This window comes from Salmo salar, chromosome ssa15 (genome assembly GCF_905237065.1).
Source record: "Salmo salar chromosome ssa15, Ssal_v3.1, whole genome shotgun sequence".
In the NCBI taxonomy this organism is placed as follows: Eukaryota; Metazoa; Chordata; class Actinopteri; order Salmoniformes; family Salmonidae; genus Salmo; species Salmo salar.
The window spans coordinates 9,931,339-9,951,770 of NC_059456.1; the positions used below are offsets into that span (position 1 = coordinate 9,931,339).

The following is a 20,432-nucleotide window of genomic DNA, read 5'->3' on the forward strand; positions in this document are numbered from 1 at the left end:
GATATATATATATATTTTACATTCCCAGAATATTGCCAAGAACTGATATAAAAGAGAACCATACATTATATGAACGTTCTGAGAACAGAATGTAGTAAAATATTACATTAAATACAACCACATCGGAACTTGTGCACAATGTTCTGTGCAAGTACTGAAATTCTCACAGATGAACAGGCTTAACGTTCTCTTAACTGTTTGAGAACATTCCCAATATCAAACCAGTTGGGAGAACACTCCCAATATCAAACCAGTTGGGAGAACATTCCCAATATCAAACCAGTTGGGAGAACATTCCCAATATCAAACCAGTTGAGAGAACACTCCCAATATCAAACCAGTTGAGAGAACACTCCCAATATCAAACCAGTTGGGAGAACATTCCCAATATCAAACCAGTTGGGAGAACATTCCCAATATCAAACCAGTTGGGAGAACATTCCCAATATCAAACCAGTTGGGAGAACATTCCCAATATCAAACCAGTTGGGAGAACATTCCTAGAACGTTACCGAAAATGAAATTAAATGTAGCCATGTTTGATCTTTTAGGAAAATTCTGTTAAAGTAATGACATAAATGGCAACAAAATAAATATTTGTTAAGTTCTTTAAATGTGCTGAGAATATACCAAAGCCAAGCAACTATATCCTGCAGGTTTTATACAGGACAACCACACTCTTACCAGGCCTGTAGCCACATGGTTCTCAGAAGGTTAAGTGATGTACTGTGACGTGCTGGCTGGGGGACTTGCGTGCGTGTGTCCTGGACACGTTTTTAGTGGCGTGATAGATAAAACGATATCAACCAATGACTGCCTGATCAGTCCTGCCTTGGCATGTGAGCTTGTCCAATAGGAACCGCTGGCTGTGTTTTTTTTTTTTTTTTGGATGCGGTCCACGGTGCTGCTACATGATGAACAGAGACAGGAGCTGCTAGAGGAGCAATCCGCATCACTGACTATCTGATTTACACCGAGCAGGAAGCAACAGACACTTTACAGAAACAAACAACACAATCACTTTAAACATGGACACAAAACAGACCATTAATTTCGGTGCTGGACCTGCAAAACTACCACAGTCTGTAAGTCGACTTTTTACTGTGCATTGAAAACCGAAAAAGTAATGATTTATGTAGCCTGTAACATGAAGAGAAACCGAAATTAATTGTATGGATGCAACCTTTTTCCCTAATGCAATTTGCAAAAAAATGCAAAGTTGAATAAAATATATTTGATAGAAAAATCAAGCGTTGTATTTGATGAGAGCAGACCAGAGATTGCGCTGTTGCATCTCTTCGTCGTTGAAACGCCACGATAGATTTATCTTTTGTAAACGGACCATTTGATGACTGTGAACAGAAAACAACGTGTTAAAACACGAGGAAATCTCGTTAATCATGTAAGAGGTAGGCTGGTAGGCCTTGGGTGAAACTAGATAGTTGAGTTGCATCAGCCGCGCGTAAACGTTAATGTGGAAAAACGCTCCGGTGCCAAGCGGCGCTATACGTCTCTAGACGGCGCTAAAACCACTGTCATGTCGGGTAGGGCTGTTGGTTTATCCGGGTGGCACCGGTCTGTTTTTATTATTATTATTATTTTATAGACATATTCATTCAGTTCCTCTACATTGGTTTTTAGAATGACCTGTATTCAAACTAAAGTAATTGTATTGAAGACTTGTAAGGGTTTACATTGAAGTGAATGAGCTGTATTCAAACTAAAGTAATTGTATTGAAGACTTGTAAGGGTTTACATTGAAGTGAATGAGCTGTATTGAAGACTTGTAAGGGTTTACATTGAAGTGAATGAGCTGTATTGAAGACTTGTAAGGGTTTTCATTGAAGTGAATGAGCTGTATTGAAGACTTGTAAGGGTTTACATTGAAGTGAATGAGCTGTATTTTTCAGGTGCTGTTCCAGGCCCAGAAAGAACTGCTGGACTACAATGGCAGCGGAATCAGTGTCCTGGGTGAGTGTCTGAATCAACGTTGTTTCCACCTATTTAATAAATATATATATATATATATATATATATATTTTATATATATATATATATATATATATATATATATATATATATATTTTATATATATATATATCACACACACAGTACCAGTCAAAAGTTAAGACACTCCGACTCATTCAAGGGTTTTTCTTTATTTTTACTATTTTCTACACTGTAGAATAATAGAGAAGACATCAAAACTATGAAATAACACATATGGAAGTAACCAAAAAAAACTGTTAAACAAATCAAAATATATTTTATATTTGAGATTCTTAAAAGAAGCCGCCCTTTGCCTTGATGACAGCTTCGCACACTTGGCATTCTCAGGGTGTCTTTAATATTTTATTGTATTTTATTCTGTCCGTGTAGAGATGAGCCATCGGTCGTCAGACTTCACCAAGATCATGAACACAACAGAAAACCTGTTACGGGAGCTACTGTGAGTATAAACACACACTCTCTCTCACACACACACACACACACACACACACACCATCCGACTGGTCATGAGCTTCTCTCCCTCTATCTATTATTTTCTTGCTCTGCTCCTGATTTCTGTTTAAATCTAGTGTTTAAGAAACAACTGTCTGGGAGAACGAGTTGGTTTCTGCGTGTGTTTAACTGTCTGGGAGAACGAGTTGGTGTCTGCGTGTGTTTAACTGTCTGGGAGAACGAGTTGGTGTCTGCGTGTGTTTAACTGTCTGTGAGAACGAGTTGGTGTCTGCGTGTGTTTAACTGTCTGGGAGAACGTGTTGGTGTCTGCGTGTGTTTAACTGTCTGTGAGAACGAGTTGGTGTCTGCGTGTGTTTAACTGTCTGGGAGAACGAGTTTCCTCATTATTTTGCTTGAACTCGTGGCAGTTTACCATGACTGCCTTTCAGACTAGTTGTGCATTCTAGAACACCCCACATCGTTGGCTAGGCAACAGTGTATCATTTTAGAACAACCCCACATCGTTGGCTAGGCGACAGTGTATCATTCTAGAACAGTGGTTTCCAAACTTTTTATAGTCCCGTACCCCTTCAGTCATTCAACCTCCAGCTGTACCCCCTCTAGCACCAGGGTCAGCGCATTCTCAAATGTTGTTTTTTGACGTCATTGTAAGCCTGCCACACACACACACACACTATACATTTATTAACCATAAGAATGAGTGTGAGTTTTTGTCACAACCCGGCTCGTGGGAAGTGACAGTGTTCTTATAGGACCAGGGCACAAATAATAATAATCAATCATTTTTATCTTTATTTAACCATCTTACATATAAAACCTTATTTTAAAATTGTGAATAACTCACCACAGGTTAATGAGAAGGGTGTGCTTGAAAGGATGCACATAACTCTGCAATGTTGGGTTGTATTGGAGAGAGTCTCAGTCTTAAATCATTTTCCACACAGTCTGCCTGTATTTAGTTTTCATGCTAGTGAGGGCCGAGAATCCACTCACATAGGTACGTGGTTGCAAAGGGCATCTGTGTCTTAACAGCGTGATTTGCCAAGGCCGGATACTCCGAGCGCAGCCCTATTCAGAAATCTGGCAGTGGCTTCTGATTAAATTCAATTTTCACAGAACCGATTGTTGTAAATTCGATGAGGCTCTCTTGTTCAGATATCAGTAAGTAGACTGAAGGCAGGGCATGAAAGGGATAACGAATCCAGTTGTTTGTGTCATCCGTTTCGGGAAGTACCTGCGTAATTGCGCACCCAACTCGCTCAGGTGCTTCACTATATCACATTTGACATTGTCCGTAAGCTTGAGTTTATTTGCACACAAAAAAATCATACAACGATGGAAAGACCTGTGTGTTGTCCTTGTTATTGCAGACAGAGAAGAGCTCCAACTTCTTAATCATAGCCTCAATTTTGTCCCGCACATTGAATATAGTTGCAGAGAGTGTAATCCTAGATTCAGATCATTCAGACGAGAAAAAACATCACCCAGACAGGCCAGTCGTGTGAGAAACTCGTCATCATGCAAGCGGTCAGAGAAGTGAAAATTATGGTCAGTAAAGAAAACTTGAAGCTCGTCTCTCAATTAAAAAAACCTGTCAATACTTTTCCCCTTGATAACCAGCGCACTTCTGTATGTTGTAAAAGCGTTACATGGTCGCTGCCCATATCATTGCGTAGTGCAGAGTTTAGGGGCCTTGCTTTAACAAAGTTACCCATTTTCACTGTAGTGTCTAAAACGTCTTTCAAGCTGTCAGGCATTCCTTTGGCAGCAAGAGCCTCTCGGTGGATGCTGCAGTGTACCCAAGTGGCGTCGGGAGCAACTGCTTGCACGCGCATTACCACTCCGCTATGTCTGTCTCCCTACGTTTGGCTACATATGGACCGTTAGTAGAATTCCCGCGAGAGAGTAACGGTTAATCAAATTTATTTATATAGCCCTTCTTACATCAGCTGATATATCAAAGTGCTTTACAGAAACCCAGCCTAAAACCACAAACAGCAAGCAATGCAGGTGTAGAAGCACGGTGGCTCGGGAAAAACTCCCTAGAAAGGCCAAAACCTAGGAAGAAACCTAGAGAGGAACCAGGCTATGAGGGGTGGCCAGTCCTCTCCTGGCTGTGCCGGGTGGAGATTATAACAGAACATGGCCAAAATGTTCAAATGTTCATAAATGACCAGCATGGTCAAATAATAGTAATCACAGTGAACAGGTCAGGGTTCCATAGCCGCAGGCAGAACAGTTGAAACTGGAGCAGCAGCACGGCCAGGTGGACTGGGGACAACAAGGAGTCATCATGCCAGGTAGTCCTGAGGCATGGTCCTAGGGCTCAGGTCCTCCTAGAGAGAGCATACTTGAATTCACACAGGACACCGGATAAGACAGGAGAAATACTCCAGATATAACAGACTGACCCTAGCCCCCCGACACAAACTACTGCAGCATAAATACTGGAGGCTGAGACAGGAGGGGTCAGGAGACACTGTGGCCCCATCCGATGATACCCCCCGGACAGGGCCAAATAGGCAGGATATAACCCCACCCACTTTGCCAAAGCACAGCCCCCACACCACTAGAGTGGTATCTTCAACCACCAACTTACCATCCTGAGACAATGCCGAGTATAGCCCACAAAGATCTCCGCCACGGCACAACCCAAGGGGGGGGGGGCGCCAACCCAGACAGGGAGACCACGTCAGTGACTCAACCCCTGTAATAGGGGTAGAAGCAGAGAATCCCAGTGGAGATAGGGGAACCGGCCAGGCAGAGACAACAAGGGCGGTTTGTTGCTCCAGTGCCTTTCCGTTCACCTTTTCACTCCTGGGCCATTAATGTGATTGGATGTTAATTGTTTGACTAGGCAACCTGTATTTGACATTGTGTTGTTATTTCACTGAACACTCAATGGTTTAATTGTATTTTTGGCAGTGGAACCTCACCCAAATGTATAGCCCCTTGGGACAATATAAATGGACTGTTTGAAAATGTGAAGAAAACAAAAAGTGAATCACATTTTGATTTGGCGTACCCCTGGGGGTCCCCCAGTTTGAGAATACCTGTTCTAGAACACTCCACGCTGTTGCCTAGCCAACAGTGGTATCATTCTAGGGCCGAAAAGATTGGAGATTTATCCACACATCTCTGTTTTTGGATAGATAAATCTTTGTGTTTGGTTAGTGTGTTCCAATTTTTTCAAAAGTGGTTACATTCTCTGGATTCTTCAATTACATTGAGCTGATTTCTGACGTGCTGTTCCTTCTTTTTCCGTAGTGTATTTTTGTATTGGTTTAGTGATTCACCATAGTGAAGGTGTAGGCTCAGATTTTCTGGGTCTCTGTGTTTTTTGTTGGACAGATTCCTCAATTCCTTTTTTAGGGATTTGAATTCTTAGGCTGTCTAGTTGATTTAAAAAAAAAATTGATTCTCACTCCCTCTCTCCCCTCCCTCTCTCTCTCTCCCTCCCTCTCCCCTCCCTCTCTCTCTCTCCCCTCCCTCTCTCTCTCTCCCCTCCCTCTCTCTCTCTCCCCTCCCTCCCTCTCTCTCCCCTCCCTCCCTCTCTCTCCCCTCCCTCCCTCTCTCTCCCTCTCTCTCTCCTCCCTCCCTCTCTCTCCCTCTCTCTCCCCTCCCTCCCTCTCTCTCTCTCCCTCCCTCTCTCGTTCCCTCGCTCCCTCCCTCTCTCATTCCCTCGCTCCCTCCCTCTCTCATTCCCTCGCTCCCTCCCTCTCTCATTCCCTCGCTCCCTCCCTCTCTCTCTTGTTCGCTCGCTCCCTCCCTCTCTCTCTCGTTCCCTCGCTCGCTCCCTCCCTCTCTCTCTCCAGGAGTATCCCAGACAACTACAAAGTCCTGTTCCTCCAGGGGGGCGGGACGGGCCAGTTTAGTGCCGTCCCCCTCAATCTGATTGGTATAAAGGAGGACAGGTGTGCTGATTACCTAGTGACGGGCACCTGGTCGTCCAATGCTGCCAAGGAAGCTGAGAAATACGGCAAGGTCAACGTGGTTCACCCCAAACTGGACACCTACACCAGTAAGGGGGGTGTGTGTGTGTGTGTGTGTGTGTGTAGCCAGTGGTTGCTCCGAGTGATAACAGGAGACACAGTGTTCTGTGTTAACAGTTTAATGTAGCAGAATGACTCCTCATGTCTCCTGTTGACGCTATCTATCCGCCTCACACCATTAACCCACACTAACTACACGTGGCTTATTCCCACGCTGACGACACGTGGCTGATTCCCACGCTGACTACACGTGGCTGATTCCCACGCTGACTACACGTGGCTGATTCCCACGCTGACTACACGTGGCTGATTCCCACGCTGACTACACGTGGCTGATTCCCACGCTGACTACACGTGGCTGATTCCCACGCTGACTACACGTGGCTGATTCCCACGCTGACTACACGTGGCTGATTCCCAGGCTGGCTGACTACACGTGGCTGATTCCCAGGCTGGCTGACTACACGTGGCTGATTCCCAGGCTGGCTGACTACACGTGGCTGATTCCCAGGCTGGCTGACTACACGTGGCTGATTCCCAGGCTGGCTGACTACACGTGGCTGATTCCCAGGCTGGCTGACTACACGTGGCTGATTCCCAGGCTGGCTGACTACACGTGGCTGATTCCCACGCTGGCTGACTACACGTGGCTGATTCCCACGCTGGCTGACTACACGTGGCTGATTCCCACGCTGGCTGACTACACGTGGCTGATTCCCACGCTGGCTGACTACACGTGGCTGATTCCCAGGCTGGCTGACTACACGTGGCTGATTCCCACGCTGGCTGACTACACGTGGCTGATTCCCACGCTGGCTGACTACACGTGGCTGATTCCCACGCTGGCTGATTCCCACGCTGGCTGACTACACGCTGGCTGACTACACGCTGGCTGACTACACGCTGGCTGACTACACGCTGGCTGACTACACGCTGGCTGACTACACGCTGGCTGATTCCCACGCTGGCTGATTCCCACGCTGGCTGATTCCCACGCTGGCTGATTCCCACGCTGGCTGATTCCCACGCTGGCTGATTCCCACGCTGGCTGATTCCCACGCTGGCTGATTCCCACGCTGGCTGATTCCCACGCTGGCTGATTCCCCCACGCTGGCTGATTCCCCCACGCTGGCTGATTCCCCCACGCTGGCTGACTACACGTGGCTGATTCCCCCACGCTGGCTGACTACACGTGGCTGATTCCCCCACGCTGGCTGACTACACGTGGCTGATTCCCGCGCCAATAAAGCCTCTTGAATTGAAATGACTGAAGAGTTTCAGAGCTAGTGTGAGGGTTCTATGAGCCCAGATTAGACCTCTGATTTGCTGACCAGGTCACATGATGCCGATTAGGAGAGAGTTGCCCCTAGCAACAGAGTGTTCCATAAGCAGAGGTGTGACTGTTGGGGGGGGGGCGAGTGCCCTGTAAACACTAGCTCTTCTCTCTGCAGGTTAATACGTGTTTTATGGCACATTCACATAAAGGATTTATCCCAGTTTTTTTTTGGTTTTTTTTACCAGAAAGGCTTACACTTTTCTGTTACCATCTACTCAGGCCGAGGACCAGTGTTCCCTCACGCAGCTCCATAGGGACTGCCGCACTCAGAGAAGCACGAGAATGAACTTTACTCAACTTTCTAGAGTTTTCCACCGTTAGTTAACACTATCAACGTGTCCCTTTACTGTGGCAACTGTGATCGAATCAACGCAATATTAGACACTTTTTTTTAATGCAACATACCGAAACATGACGACCTATGCGAGACTTAGTATGCAAAACTAACTAACTAACTATGCAGGAGATGTTGTTGTAGGCAGAATGCATCGGAGTAGGATTCTATTGCATTGACAGGCACGTACTCTATACAGACCGGTGCGCCATAACCAATCATAGCTGCTGTAGGCCTATATGCAAATAGACCATTGCCATATATGGATCTGACCCATTCACTTTGAACTGGACTGTGTTTACAGCATGAGCTGTCGTGAGTAAATGAGCTTGTTTTGAGATCAGAGCGAAAGTTACATGTAGCGATGTGTGTACATCTGTTCATATCCTTTACTAGTTTACTGTTCACATCCCTTGGTAGTTAGTGAGTTATAATCCCAGTTATAGATCATTTGTTCATATCCTTTGCTAGTTAGTGAGTTATCAGCCCAGTTATAGATAATATGTAGTCAGCAACTGGGGAGTGATTGCTTCCTACAACAGCACAAAACGTGTACATTTCTAGACATCTTTGAAAAGCCAGTCAGGAAAATAACTTTTATTTTCTTGTCTTAATACCTGTTAGGGCTAGGGGGCAGTATTGACACGGCTGGATAAAAAACGTACCCGATTTTAATCTGATTATTACTCCTGCCCAGAAACTAGAATATGCATATAATTATTAGCTTTGGATAGAAAACACTCCAAAGTTTCTAAAACTGTTTGAATGGTGTCTGTGAGTATAACAGAACTCATTTGGCAGGCCAAAACCTGAGAAGATTCTGTACAGGAAGTACCCTGTCTGACCATTTCTTGGCCTTCTTGATCATCTCTATCCAAAACAGGGGATCTCTGCTGTAACGTGACATTTTCTAACGCTCTCAGAAGGCGCCAGAACGTTGAATGGTGACTTTGCAGGCCATGGCTGAAAAACAGTAGCGCATTTGGATAGTGGTCGATCTGAGAACAATGAGTCTGGGGGCGCGTGCACGAGGCGACCCCATGTTTTTATTCTTTCGTCTTTGAATGAAAACAACGACTCCCGGTCGGAATATTATCGCTTTTTTACGAGAAAAATAGCATAAAAATTGATTTTAAACAGCGTTTGACATGCTTCGAAGTACGGTAATGGAATATTTTGAATTATTTTGTCACGAAACGCGCCGGGCGCGTCACCCTTCTTTACCCTTCGGATAGTGTCTTGAACGCACAACAAAACGCCGCTATTTGGATATAACTATGGATTATTTGGAACCAAACCAACATTTGTTATTGAAGTAGAAGTCCTGGGAGTGCATTCTGACGAAGAACAGCAAAGGTAATCCAATTTTTCTTATAGTAAATCTGAGTTTGGTGAGTACCAAACTTGGTGGGTGTCAAAATAGCTAGCCCGTGATGGCGAGCTATCTACTCAGAATATTGCAAAATGTGCTTTCACCGAAAAGCTATATGAAAAAATCAGACACCGCGATTGGATAAAGGAGTTCTGTATCTATAATTCTTAAAATAATTTTGTTTTTTGTGAACGTTTATCGTGAGTAATTTAGTAAATTCACCGGAAGTTTCGGTGGGTATGCTAGTTCTGAACGTCACATGCTAATGTAAAAAGCAGTTTTTTGATATAAATATGAACTTGATTGAACAAAACATGCATGTATTGTATAACATAATGTCCTAGTAGTGTGATCAGATGCTGACATAATCTAATGTTTTGCTTTCGCTGTAAAGCCTTTTTGAAATCGGACAGTGTGGTTAGATAAAGGAGAGTCTTGTCTTTAAAATGGTGTAAAATAGTCATATGTTTGAAAAATGGAAGTTTTGGGATTTTTGAGGACTTTGTATTTCGCGCCACGCCCATCATTGGATATTGGAGCAGGTGTTCCGCTAGCGGAACGTCTAGATGTAAGTTAACACTGGAGTGATAAATGTGCAGATGATGATGTGCAAGTAGAAATACCAGTGTGCAAAAGAGAAAAAAAGCAAATAAAAACAATATGGGGATGAGGTAGTTGGATGGGCTATTTACAGATGGGCTGTGTATAGCAGCAGCGATCGGTAAGCTGCTCAGATAGCTGATGCTTAAAGTTAGAGGGAAATATAATTCTCCTACTTCAGCGATTTTTTTTTATATTTTATTTTTATTTTTTTGTTATTTTTTTTAATATTTTTTCTTTTTTATTTTTTTTTTATTATTTTTTTTAAAAATTTATTTATTTGTATTTTTTTGTTTGTTTTTTATTATTTATTTTTTTTGCAATTCGTTCCAGTCTTTGGCAGCAGAGAACTGGGAAGGCGGCCAAAAGAGGTGTTGGCTTTGGGGATGACCAGTGGGATATACCTGCTGGAGCGTGTGCTACAGGTGGGGTGTTGTTATCGTGACCAGTGAGCTGAGATAAGGCGGAGCTTTACCTAGCAAAGACTTATAGACATTTTATACATATAACATTATTTTATTTATTTATTATTTAACCTTTATTTAACCAGGAAAGGCTCATTGAGATTTAAAATCTCTTTCAAGAGCGTCCTGGCCAAGATGGGCTGCGCCACATAAGGGTGTATACACTAGTGGAACATGGGTATTAGTCGACAAGCAGCATTAGTGTTCAAGAGTAACTGTAACAACAGTTACAGTATTTTAGAAAGTTCTCTCGTGCAGTGGATAATTACACTAACACAATGAATGGTGTTCAAATCAGCTATAAAACTCAATCTGAGCCAATACTCACCTGGCCGTTCTAAAGCGTTACACCAAATACAATAGAGCTCGTCATTCTCTGAGAGACCGTCTGGCATGCAGGCTATGCTTCCACGTGGTTGGGCATCAGTTCAGGGCAGGCTATGTTTCCACGTGGTTGGGCATCAGTTCAGGACAGGCTATGCTTCCACGTGGTTGGGCATCAGTTCAGGGCAGGCTCTGTGTTTTGGACTGCATAGTTGTCTGCATTTGTTATCGTCACACTCATCAGTGTAGATTGAGCAGGTTTTGACAATGTCCTCATCTATAACTGGACTTTATCCCGGTCAGTCTCAGACTAGGTAGACCCTGTGTCCTCATACAAAACTTGATTCTGATCAGTCTCAGTCTAGCCCAGTTAGCAATCATAACACAGGAGGCCGCCATCCCTCCAGTGGTCAAGCGCCTGCCCATTTCAAATTTTTCCACACCGATTTTGACAAACCATTTCTGTATGGACCTCACTTTGTGCACGGGGGCATTCTCATGCTGAAACAGGAAAGGGCCTTCTCCAAACTTTTGCCACCAAATTGAAAGCACAGAATCGTCTAGAATTTAATTGTATGCTGTAGCGTTAAGATTTCCCTTCACTGGAACTAAGACGCCTAACCCGAACCATGAAAAACAGCCCCAGACCATTATTCATACTCCACCAAACTTTACAGTTGGCACTATGCATTGGGGCAGATAGTGTTCTCCTGGCATCCACCAAACCCAGATTCGTCCGTTGGACTGTCAGATGGTGAAGCGTGATTCATCACTCCAGAGAACGAGTTTCCACTGCTCCAGAGTTCAATGGCGGCGAGCTCTACACCACTCCAGCCGACACTTGGCATTGCGCATGGTGATCTTAGGCTTGTGTGCGGCTGTTCGGCCATAGAAACCCATTTACTGAAGCTCCCAACGAACAGTTCTTGTGCTGACGTTGCTTCCAGAGGAAGTTTAGAACTCTGTAGTGAGTGTTGCAACCGAGGACAGACATTTCTTACGTGCTTCAGCTCTCGGCGCTCCCGTTCTGTTAGTTTGTGTGGCCTACCACTTCGCGGCTGAACCGTTGTTGCTCCAAGACACTTCACAATAACATCACTTACAGTTGACCGGGGCAGCTCTAGCAGGGCAGAAATTTGACTAACAGACTTGTTGGAAAGGTGGCATCCTATGACGGTGCCACATTGAAAGTCACTGAGCTCTTCAGTAAGGCCATTCTACTGCCAATGTTTGTCTATGGAGATTGCATCCCTCTGCTCAATTTTATACACCTGTCAGCAACGGGTGTGGCTGAATTAGCCAAATTCACTACTTTTGGCCATCAAAGTAACATAGTAAAGGAATCAAATAAGTGACATTGTAAATATACTAAAAATATAACAAAAACCTATAGGCATATAGCAGGGGTCTCTCCAACCTTTTCTAGCATGAAAAATGTAACATGTCGAAAGCTATATTTATATTTTACCAAATTGTCAGTTTTGTACTTAGTTTTGTACTCAATTACAATTGTTCATATATAAAAATTGGATGTTCTGAGTCCATGTCAATGTTTAAAATCACATCAGAATATATGTGCCGGCCTAGCAATTGTACTGCTGCTGCTCATGTCTTGTTAAGCCGGTGGTAAATAACCAGGGGTGGGATAATGTGATTAACAGGGAGCTTTCGGTGTCTGATGCTTGTAATATAGTATTTGTTCATGACAGTTTAGGCCTTTTTGTGGCACGCTTGTAAGACTCTGATTGTCCAAAAGGGTTCCAACAAGTTTTCTACTGTTTTTCTCTGTAGTTGTCCGGTATCAGATGACTTGTCGTGTAGTCCTGAACAGAACTACAGAGTTGCTTTTTCCTACCATTTGCTCTGGAAGATGCTTATTTGAAGATAGGCTAGCCAGCTGTGTTGATGGGTCCCCAGTGGGGTGATGAGAGTAGTGTAATACGATGGTTTGAAGATAAGCTAGCTAGCCGTGTTGATGGTTCCCCAGTGGGGGGTGATGAGAGTAGTGTGATACGATGGTTTGAGCAGAGTAACATAATGGTCCCACTTAAATTCGCTTTCTAGATACTTAGGACAGCTAATCAGCCGTACCAGTGATTGTCCGGGAGGTGAGTTTATCCTCTCTACCTCGTGTTGAGATTCAAAGTTCAAATCCACTTTAAACGTGCAGCTGCAGCTTCATGCTTTTCTGGTCTGCTATGTTCATTTCTTAATTAATCATTTATACAGTTTGTTTGAAAGGAGCTGTTCCGTCAAGCTGACACGCTCTCTGACCTCACTTGGAGGCTTGACTTGTCACTTGTAAAACAAATATCTCTTATTGTTTCTCAAATCACATCCCTCTCTTAACAAAACACTTTAATCATTTTTCATATTACATGCACAATGGAGAGTATGGAAACTTGGTACATGTATACTTTCCAAGTTACAGTATTTCCTTTCTTACATTTTTAATGACATCACAAAATAACAAACAGAATGACATTAGTGTTCTATAGATCACCTCGGACCATTCCCCACGGTCTATGTTAAAAATATTGATTCCAGTAGTTGCTTTTGAACGTGTTAGAGTTTCGGCGGGAAAAAGTATCTTGGAAACAAAGTACATTCCTTAGGTGAATATTGGAGAGGGAGACCTGAACCCCCCCCCGCTTGATTTACGACAGGACGTGAGTTGTTAATCACCACTAGTCGTCCCCCCCCCCACCCTGCGGGGGTCTGATTGAAGTTATTCATTGCAAATCTGACCTATTTAGATTCTCGTGGTCAGTCATTGACAAATGATTCTGACCGTGTGGTCTAATGATTCTGACCGTGTGGTCTAATGATTCTGACCGTGTGGTCTAATTATTCTGACCGTGTGGTCTAATGATTCTGACCGTGTGGTCCTCCAGAGATCCCTGACCCTAGCAGTTGGTCGTTGACCCCTGGATCGTCCTACGTGTATTACTGCTGCAACGAGACAGTGCACGGCGTGGAGTACAACTTCACCCCCGAAACCCACGGAGCCGTCCTGGTCTCTGACATGTCATCTAACTTCCTGTCCCGACCCGTCGACGTTTCCAAGGTAAGGTTGAACATTTCACTTTTGTTCCCACGCTGCAAAGTCAAAATCGGCTACATCATTAAATGTTTGATTTATTTAACCTTTATTTAAATAGGCAAGTCCGTTAAGAACAAATTCTTATTTACAATGACGGCTTAGGAACAGTGGGTTAACTGCCTTGTTCAGGGGCAGAACGACAGATTTACTTCATTAAAATACATGAGCATGGAAATGAGATTTGAGGTGCTGATTTGAGGTTATGGTTATGCAGCATAATGTATGGTGTGTATTTTATTTATTTATTATAATTTTTTTCATTTTATTTTACCCAGAAATGACCAAAAACATTAAAGGTTAATAACCCAGTAATAACTTCCTGTGTGTTGGTGTTTATTCAATGTGTTATTAATAGTTTGGGCTGATCTTCGCTGGGGCTCAGAAGAACGTGGGCTGTGCTGGTGTTGCTGTGGTGATCGTGAGAGAGGATCTCATTGGCCACGCCCTGACGGAGTGTCCCATTGTCCTTAACTACCAAGTGCAGGCTCAGAACAACTCCCTGTACAACACACCAGCCTGCTTCAGGTAAAACACACACACACACACACACACACACACACAGTGCCTTGCTTCAATTACTGCAGGATTACAGCAGGTATGGGTGTGCAGGCTTATGTTCCAACCAAGCATTACAAGCCCACCCAATCTACCTACCTCATCCCCATATTGTTTTTATTTACTTTGCTGCTCTTTTGCACACCAGAAGTGAAGCACTAACTCCTTCCTGTTTTTGTTCAGTATTTGGTCAGGACTGTTTCTATTATTTATAATAGAGCTACTGTACAAGGAGGGGTGTCCAAATATGTGGTGGTTACTAGAGGTTGACCGATTCTGATTTTTCAACGCCGATACCGATTATTGGGCGACCCAAAAAAAAAGCCGATACCGATTAATCGGCCTATTTGTTTTTTATTTAATTTAAAAAAAAATAATTGTAATAATGACAATTACAACAATACTGAATTAACACTTATTTTAACTTAATATAATACATCAATAAAATCAATTTAGCCTCAAATAAATAATGAAACATGTTCAATTTGGTTTAAATAATGCAAAAACACATTGTTGGAGAAGAAAGTAAAAGTGCAATATGTGCCATGTAAAAAAGCTAACGTTTAAGTTCCTTGCTCAGAACATGAGAACATATGAAAGCTGGTGGTTCCTTTTAACATGAGTCTTCAATATTCCCAGGTAAGAAGTTTTAGGTTGTAGTTATTATAGGAATTATAGGACTATTTCTCTCTATACGATTTGTATTTCATATACCTTTGACTATTGGATGTTCTTATAGGCACTTTAGTATTGCCAGTGTAACAGTATAGCTTCCGTCCCTCTCCTCGCTCCTACCTGGGCTCGAACCAGGAACACATCGACAACAGCCACCCTCGAAGCAGCGTTACCCATGCAGAGCAAGTGACGTTTGAAACGCTATTAGCGTGCACCCCGCTAACTAGCTAGCCATTTCACATAATTTACACCAGCCTAATTTCGGGAGTTGATAGGCTTGAGGTCATAAACAGCGCAATGCTTGAAGCATTGCGAAGAGCTGCTGGCAAAACGCACGAAAGTGCTGTTTGAATGAATGCTTACGAGCCTGCTGGTGCCTTCCACCGCTAGTCAGACTGCTGTATCAAATCATAGACTTAATTATAATATAATAACACACAAACACGAGCCTTTGGTCATTAATATGGTCGAATCCGGAAACTATCACGTTTATTCTTTCAGTGAAATACGGAACCGTTCCGTATTTTATCTAACGGGTGGCATCCCTAAGTCTAAATATTCCTGTTACATTGCACAACCTTCAATGTTATGTCATAATTACGTAAAATTCTGGCAAATTAATTCGCAACGAGCCAGGCGACCCAAACTGCTGCATATACCCTGACTCTGTTGCAAGAGAAGTGACACAATTTTCCTAGTTATTCATGTTAGCAGGCAATATTAACTAAATATGCAGGTTTAAAAATATATACTTGTGTATTGATTTTAAGAAAGGCATTGATGTTTATGGTTGGAGCAACGTGTACCTAAGCGATTATATGCAACGCAGGACAGGCTAGTTAAACTAGTAATATCATCAACCATGTGTAGTTAACTAGTGATTATGATTGATTGATTGTTTTTTATAAGATAAGTTTAATGCTAGCTAGCAACTTACCTTGGCTTCTTATGCTAAATGATGATTCCACCTGAGTCTCGGCCCCGTTTTAACATTTTTTATGTTTGATTGATGGTAGTAAACTTTCTCTATAGCCTGAGGGACACTGAGTATCTATGTCTCCACGACACCATGTTTCCAGTAGGATTATGATGTCCTGTCCCTTGATGTTTTTAACAAATTCTGGATTTGTTGTTTTAGAACCAAAATACAAAGAGTATAGGCCTTATAATACAAAATATTAGGAACACCTGCTCTTTCCATGATAGACTGACCAGGTGAATCCAGGTGAAAGCTATGATCTCTTATTGATGTCACTTGTTAAATCCACTTCAATCAGTGTAGATGAAGGGGAGGAGACAGGTTAAAGAAGGATTTTTAAGCATTGAGACATGGATTGTGTATGTGTGCCATTGAGGGTGAATGGGCAACAACATATTTAAGTGCCTTTGAACGGGGTATGGTAGTAGGAGCCAGGCGCACCGGTTTGTGTCAAGAACTGCAACGCTGCTGGGTTTTTCACACTCAACAGTTTCCTGTGTGAATCAAGAATGGTCCACCACCCAGAGGACATCCAGCCAACTTCACACAACTGTGGGAAGCATTGGAGTCAACATGGGCCAGCATCCCTGTGAAACGTTTTCGAACACCTTGTACAGTCCATGTCCCCGACGAATTGAGGCTGTTCTGGGGGGGAAAAGGGAGGTGGGGGTGCAACGCAATATTAGGAAGGTGTTCCTAATGTTTTGTACACTCAGAGAATGTATATAGATATATCTCTCTCTCTAGTATCTACATCATGAGTCTGGTTCTGGAGTGGATCAAGAACAACGGAGGTGTTGACGGCATGGAAACGCTTAACAAGAAGAAATCCAGTATGATCTATGACATCATCAACTCCTCCAACCACTTCTACACGTTAGTATCCTTTCAGAGGGAGGGAGGGTGGAGGGTGGAGAGATGAAGGGAGGGAGGGTGGAGAGATGAAGGGAGGGAGGGTGGAGAGATGAAGGGAGGGAGGGTGGAGAGATGAAGGGAGGGAGGGTGGAGAGATGAAGGGAGGGAGGGTGGAGAGATGAAGGGAGGGAGGGTGGAGAGATGAAGGGGAGAGAGAGAGATGGGGAGGGGGGGAAAGATGGAGGGGGAGAAGATGAGAACGGGAGGGGGGAAGATTGGGGGGGGAGAGGGAGGGAGGAATTCTGAACAGAAAATAACATTCAGTAGGAATTGGCTCAAACCTGTCTCCATGGTAACTGCCGTGTATTGGGAAATGTTACAAGGTGTTCGGTTTACAAGATGGAGTTTGTAAAGTGTATACCTGTGTAACATGTTGTGAGCATGCCTGTCTCCATGGTAACTGGCGTGTGTGTGTGTGTGTGTGTGTGTGTGTGTTACGCGGTCAGGTGTCCGGTGGACGTGGCGTGTCGTAGTCGTATGAACGTTCCGTTCCGCGTGGGGAAGAAACAGGGTGACGAAACTCTGGAGAAGGAGTTCCTGGATGGAGCCTCCAAACTGGGGATGATCTCGCTGAAAGGACACAGGTACACACACACACACACACACACACACACACACACACACACACACACACACACACACACACACACACGGTGTATATGTGTCACTGGTGGGTAAGAGGGGTCTTCCATCTGAGTGTCTCTGCTCAAGGTGTGTTTGTGTAATTTAATAACCATGTAACTAATGGTGGAAAAAAGTACCCAATTCTCATACTTGAGTAAAAGTAAAGATACCTTTTAATAGAAAATGACTCAAGTGAAAGTCACCCGGTAAAATACTACTTGTGTAAAAGTCTAGAAGTATTTGGGTTTTTAAATATACTTAAGTATCAAAAGTAAATGTAATTGTTAACATATACTCAAAAGTAAAAGTGTAAACCATTTCAAATTCCTTATATGAAGAGAACCAGACGGCACCATTAAAAAAAAGGACGGATAGCCAGGGGCACGCTCCAACAACGGTTGCGTGCCGCCCTATGGAACTCCCGGTCACGGCTGGTTGTGACACAGCCTGGGATCGAACCCGGGCCTGTAGTGACGCCTCAACACTGCGATGCAGTGCCTTAGACCGCTGCGCCACACGGGAGGCTGCTGTTGGCTTTGATTGGAGGGTCCTTTTTAAAGGGGAGTTCTCTGATTTAAAAAAATAAATAAAATTCTCTCTCTAACTGTCCGTTCACAAAGTTTCCTAAAGTAGACTGTCTGGACTCTCTTTAGTAATAATCCAATGCTCTTGACATGATGTCATCTTGTAAAGGACCTGTTTTCACGAGCTTCGGCTGCTTTACTTATCTCATTACGGCGTCGTCTCTTTTTTAAAGAATGGTCGAATGACCGCAGCAGGGTTTGTCGCATGTTATGTGACTATTTCGGGAAACGTGTTAGAAAACCCAGCGGCGTTGAGAAATAGGATCTGTAATAAGGGTTTTGTATGCATAAAAGCCAACAGACAAGGAAGACAGATCTTTATGTTGACTCTGTTAATGTTGTGTCAATACGAACGTGTAACAGATCCTCTCCAACCTGGCATTTCTCCATTTGTTGATTCATATTTAATAATAATAATGAAATGTGATGGCTGGTTTCAAATAGTTTTATTAAGAAGCAGATCCATGTCAACAAGTACTAACAGAATGGTGACCTCCCCTTTTAGACCCTGAACATGCCTGTCTGTCTGTCCTGTCTGTCCTGTCTGTCCGTCTGTCCGTCTGTCCGTCTGTCTGTCTGTCTTTGCTTATGGTGTTTGTGTCTCCCCCTACAGGTCAGTGGGAGGAATACGCGCGTCTCTCTACAACGCTGTGTCAGTGGAAGACGTTCAGGCTCTGGCCAATTACATGAAGGAGTTCCTTAAGGAGCATCAATAGGAGAAGGCCATAAAGCATGCTGGACCAATCAGAGCAGGCTATGCTGTTGGATCTGTGGGACCAGGGTTCAGTAAGGTGAAACGTTCACAACGTTACAGATGGAGATGCACTGAATAGACCTGACAGCCAATCATATTATTACATGACAGCCAATCAAATCAAATTATATTAGTTACATGTGCCGAATACAACAGGTGTAGACCTTATTGTGAAATGCTTACTTACAAGCCCTTAACCAACAATGCAGTTAAAAAAAAATATGGGTAATAATAAGAAATAATACTAACAAGTAATTTAAGGGCAGCAGTGTATATGATGTATGGGATACATTTCTGTCTGACTGTTTTGTAACATGGAACTTTCCTGAACATGACCCCAAACTGACCCCAGACCAGTTCAGCTCACTGACCCCAGACCAGTTCAGCTCACTGACCCCAGACCAGCTCAACACACTGACCCCAGACCAGCTCAACACACTGACCCCAGACCAGCTCAACACACTGACCCCAGACCAGCTCAACACACTGACCCCAGACCAGCTCAACACACTGACCCCAGACCAGCTCAACACACTGACCCCAGACCAGCTCAACACACTGACCCCAGACCAGCTCAACACACTGACCCCAGACCAGCTCAACACACTGACCCCAGACCAGCTCAACACACTGACCCCAGACCAGCTCAACACACTGACCCCAGACCAGCTCAACACACTGACCCCAGACCAGTTCAACACACTGACCCCAGACTGTGGTGTTACTAGTAGTAGAGTCCATGGGTTCAGGGTGCCATTTGGGTCAGACACCATAGTGGATATAGCTGTGGTGAGGTGCACTTTTTTACCAGAGTGTTAGAAAGGTAATGTTACAACGCCTTAACCTTTTTGATATTGTCTCTCCTGTCGCTTGTTAACTCTAGCTGTATCAAGTTAGTGGATTTACTGTAGACGATCCAAGGGCATTTATTTACATGGATAAATGTTATATCTGTTTTTCTGTCTAAAGTGTTGACATTCCATTAAAAACTAACTCTGTAACTTGTACGTTATTCCTGTCTTTAAATGTTGTACTGTATGCACAGTAAATAGTCACTGACACAGGGATGAATCCACGTTACTGAAGAGATCACTAGGTAGAGACGCTGACACAGGGATGAATCCACGTTACTGAAGAGGTCACTAGGTAGAGACACAGGGATGAATCCACGTTACTGAAGAGGTCACTAGGTAGAGACACAGGGATGAATCCACGTTACTGAAGAGGTCACTACTAGGTGGAGACACTGACACAGGGATGAATCCACGTTGCTGAAGAGGTCACTAGGTAGCGCTACGTTAATGTGGTGGTAGGGGTCACACGAAGTCAACTCTGTTCTGAGGACTAACATAATACAG

At 43.7% G+C, this 20,432-nt stretch overlaps 1 protein-coding gene across 1 annotated transcript; it reads left to right on the top strand.

Annotated features, from left to right (window-relative positions):
- Positions 1-855: 855 nt before the first annotated feature.
- psat1 (phosphoserine aminotransferase 1) lies at positions 856-20,079 on the top strand. Its single transcript, XM_014143568.2, has 9 exons — positions 856-1,085; positions 1,911-1,971; positions 2,380-2,449; positions 6,279-6,484; positions 13,780-13,952; positions 14,344-14,513; positions 16,945-17,073; positions 17,559-17,696; positions 18,934-20,079. Exons 1-9 carry the CDS (start codon positions 1,029-1,031, stop codon positions 19,034-19,036), a joined length of 1,107 nt encoding a protein of 368 aa, XP_013999043.1. The 5' UTR covers positions 856-1,028; the 3' UTR covers positions 19,037-20,079.
- The last annotated feature ends 353 nt before the right edge of the window (positions 20,080-20,432 follow it).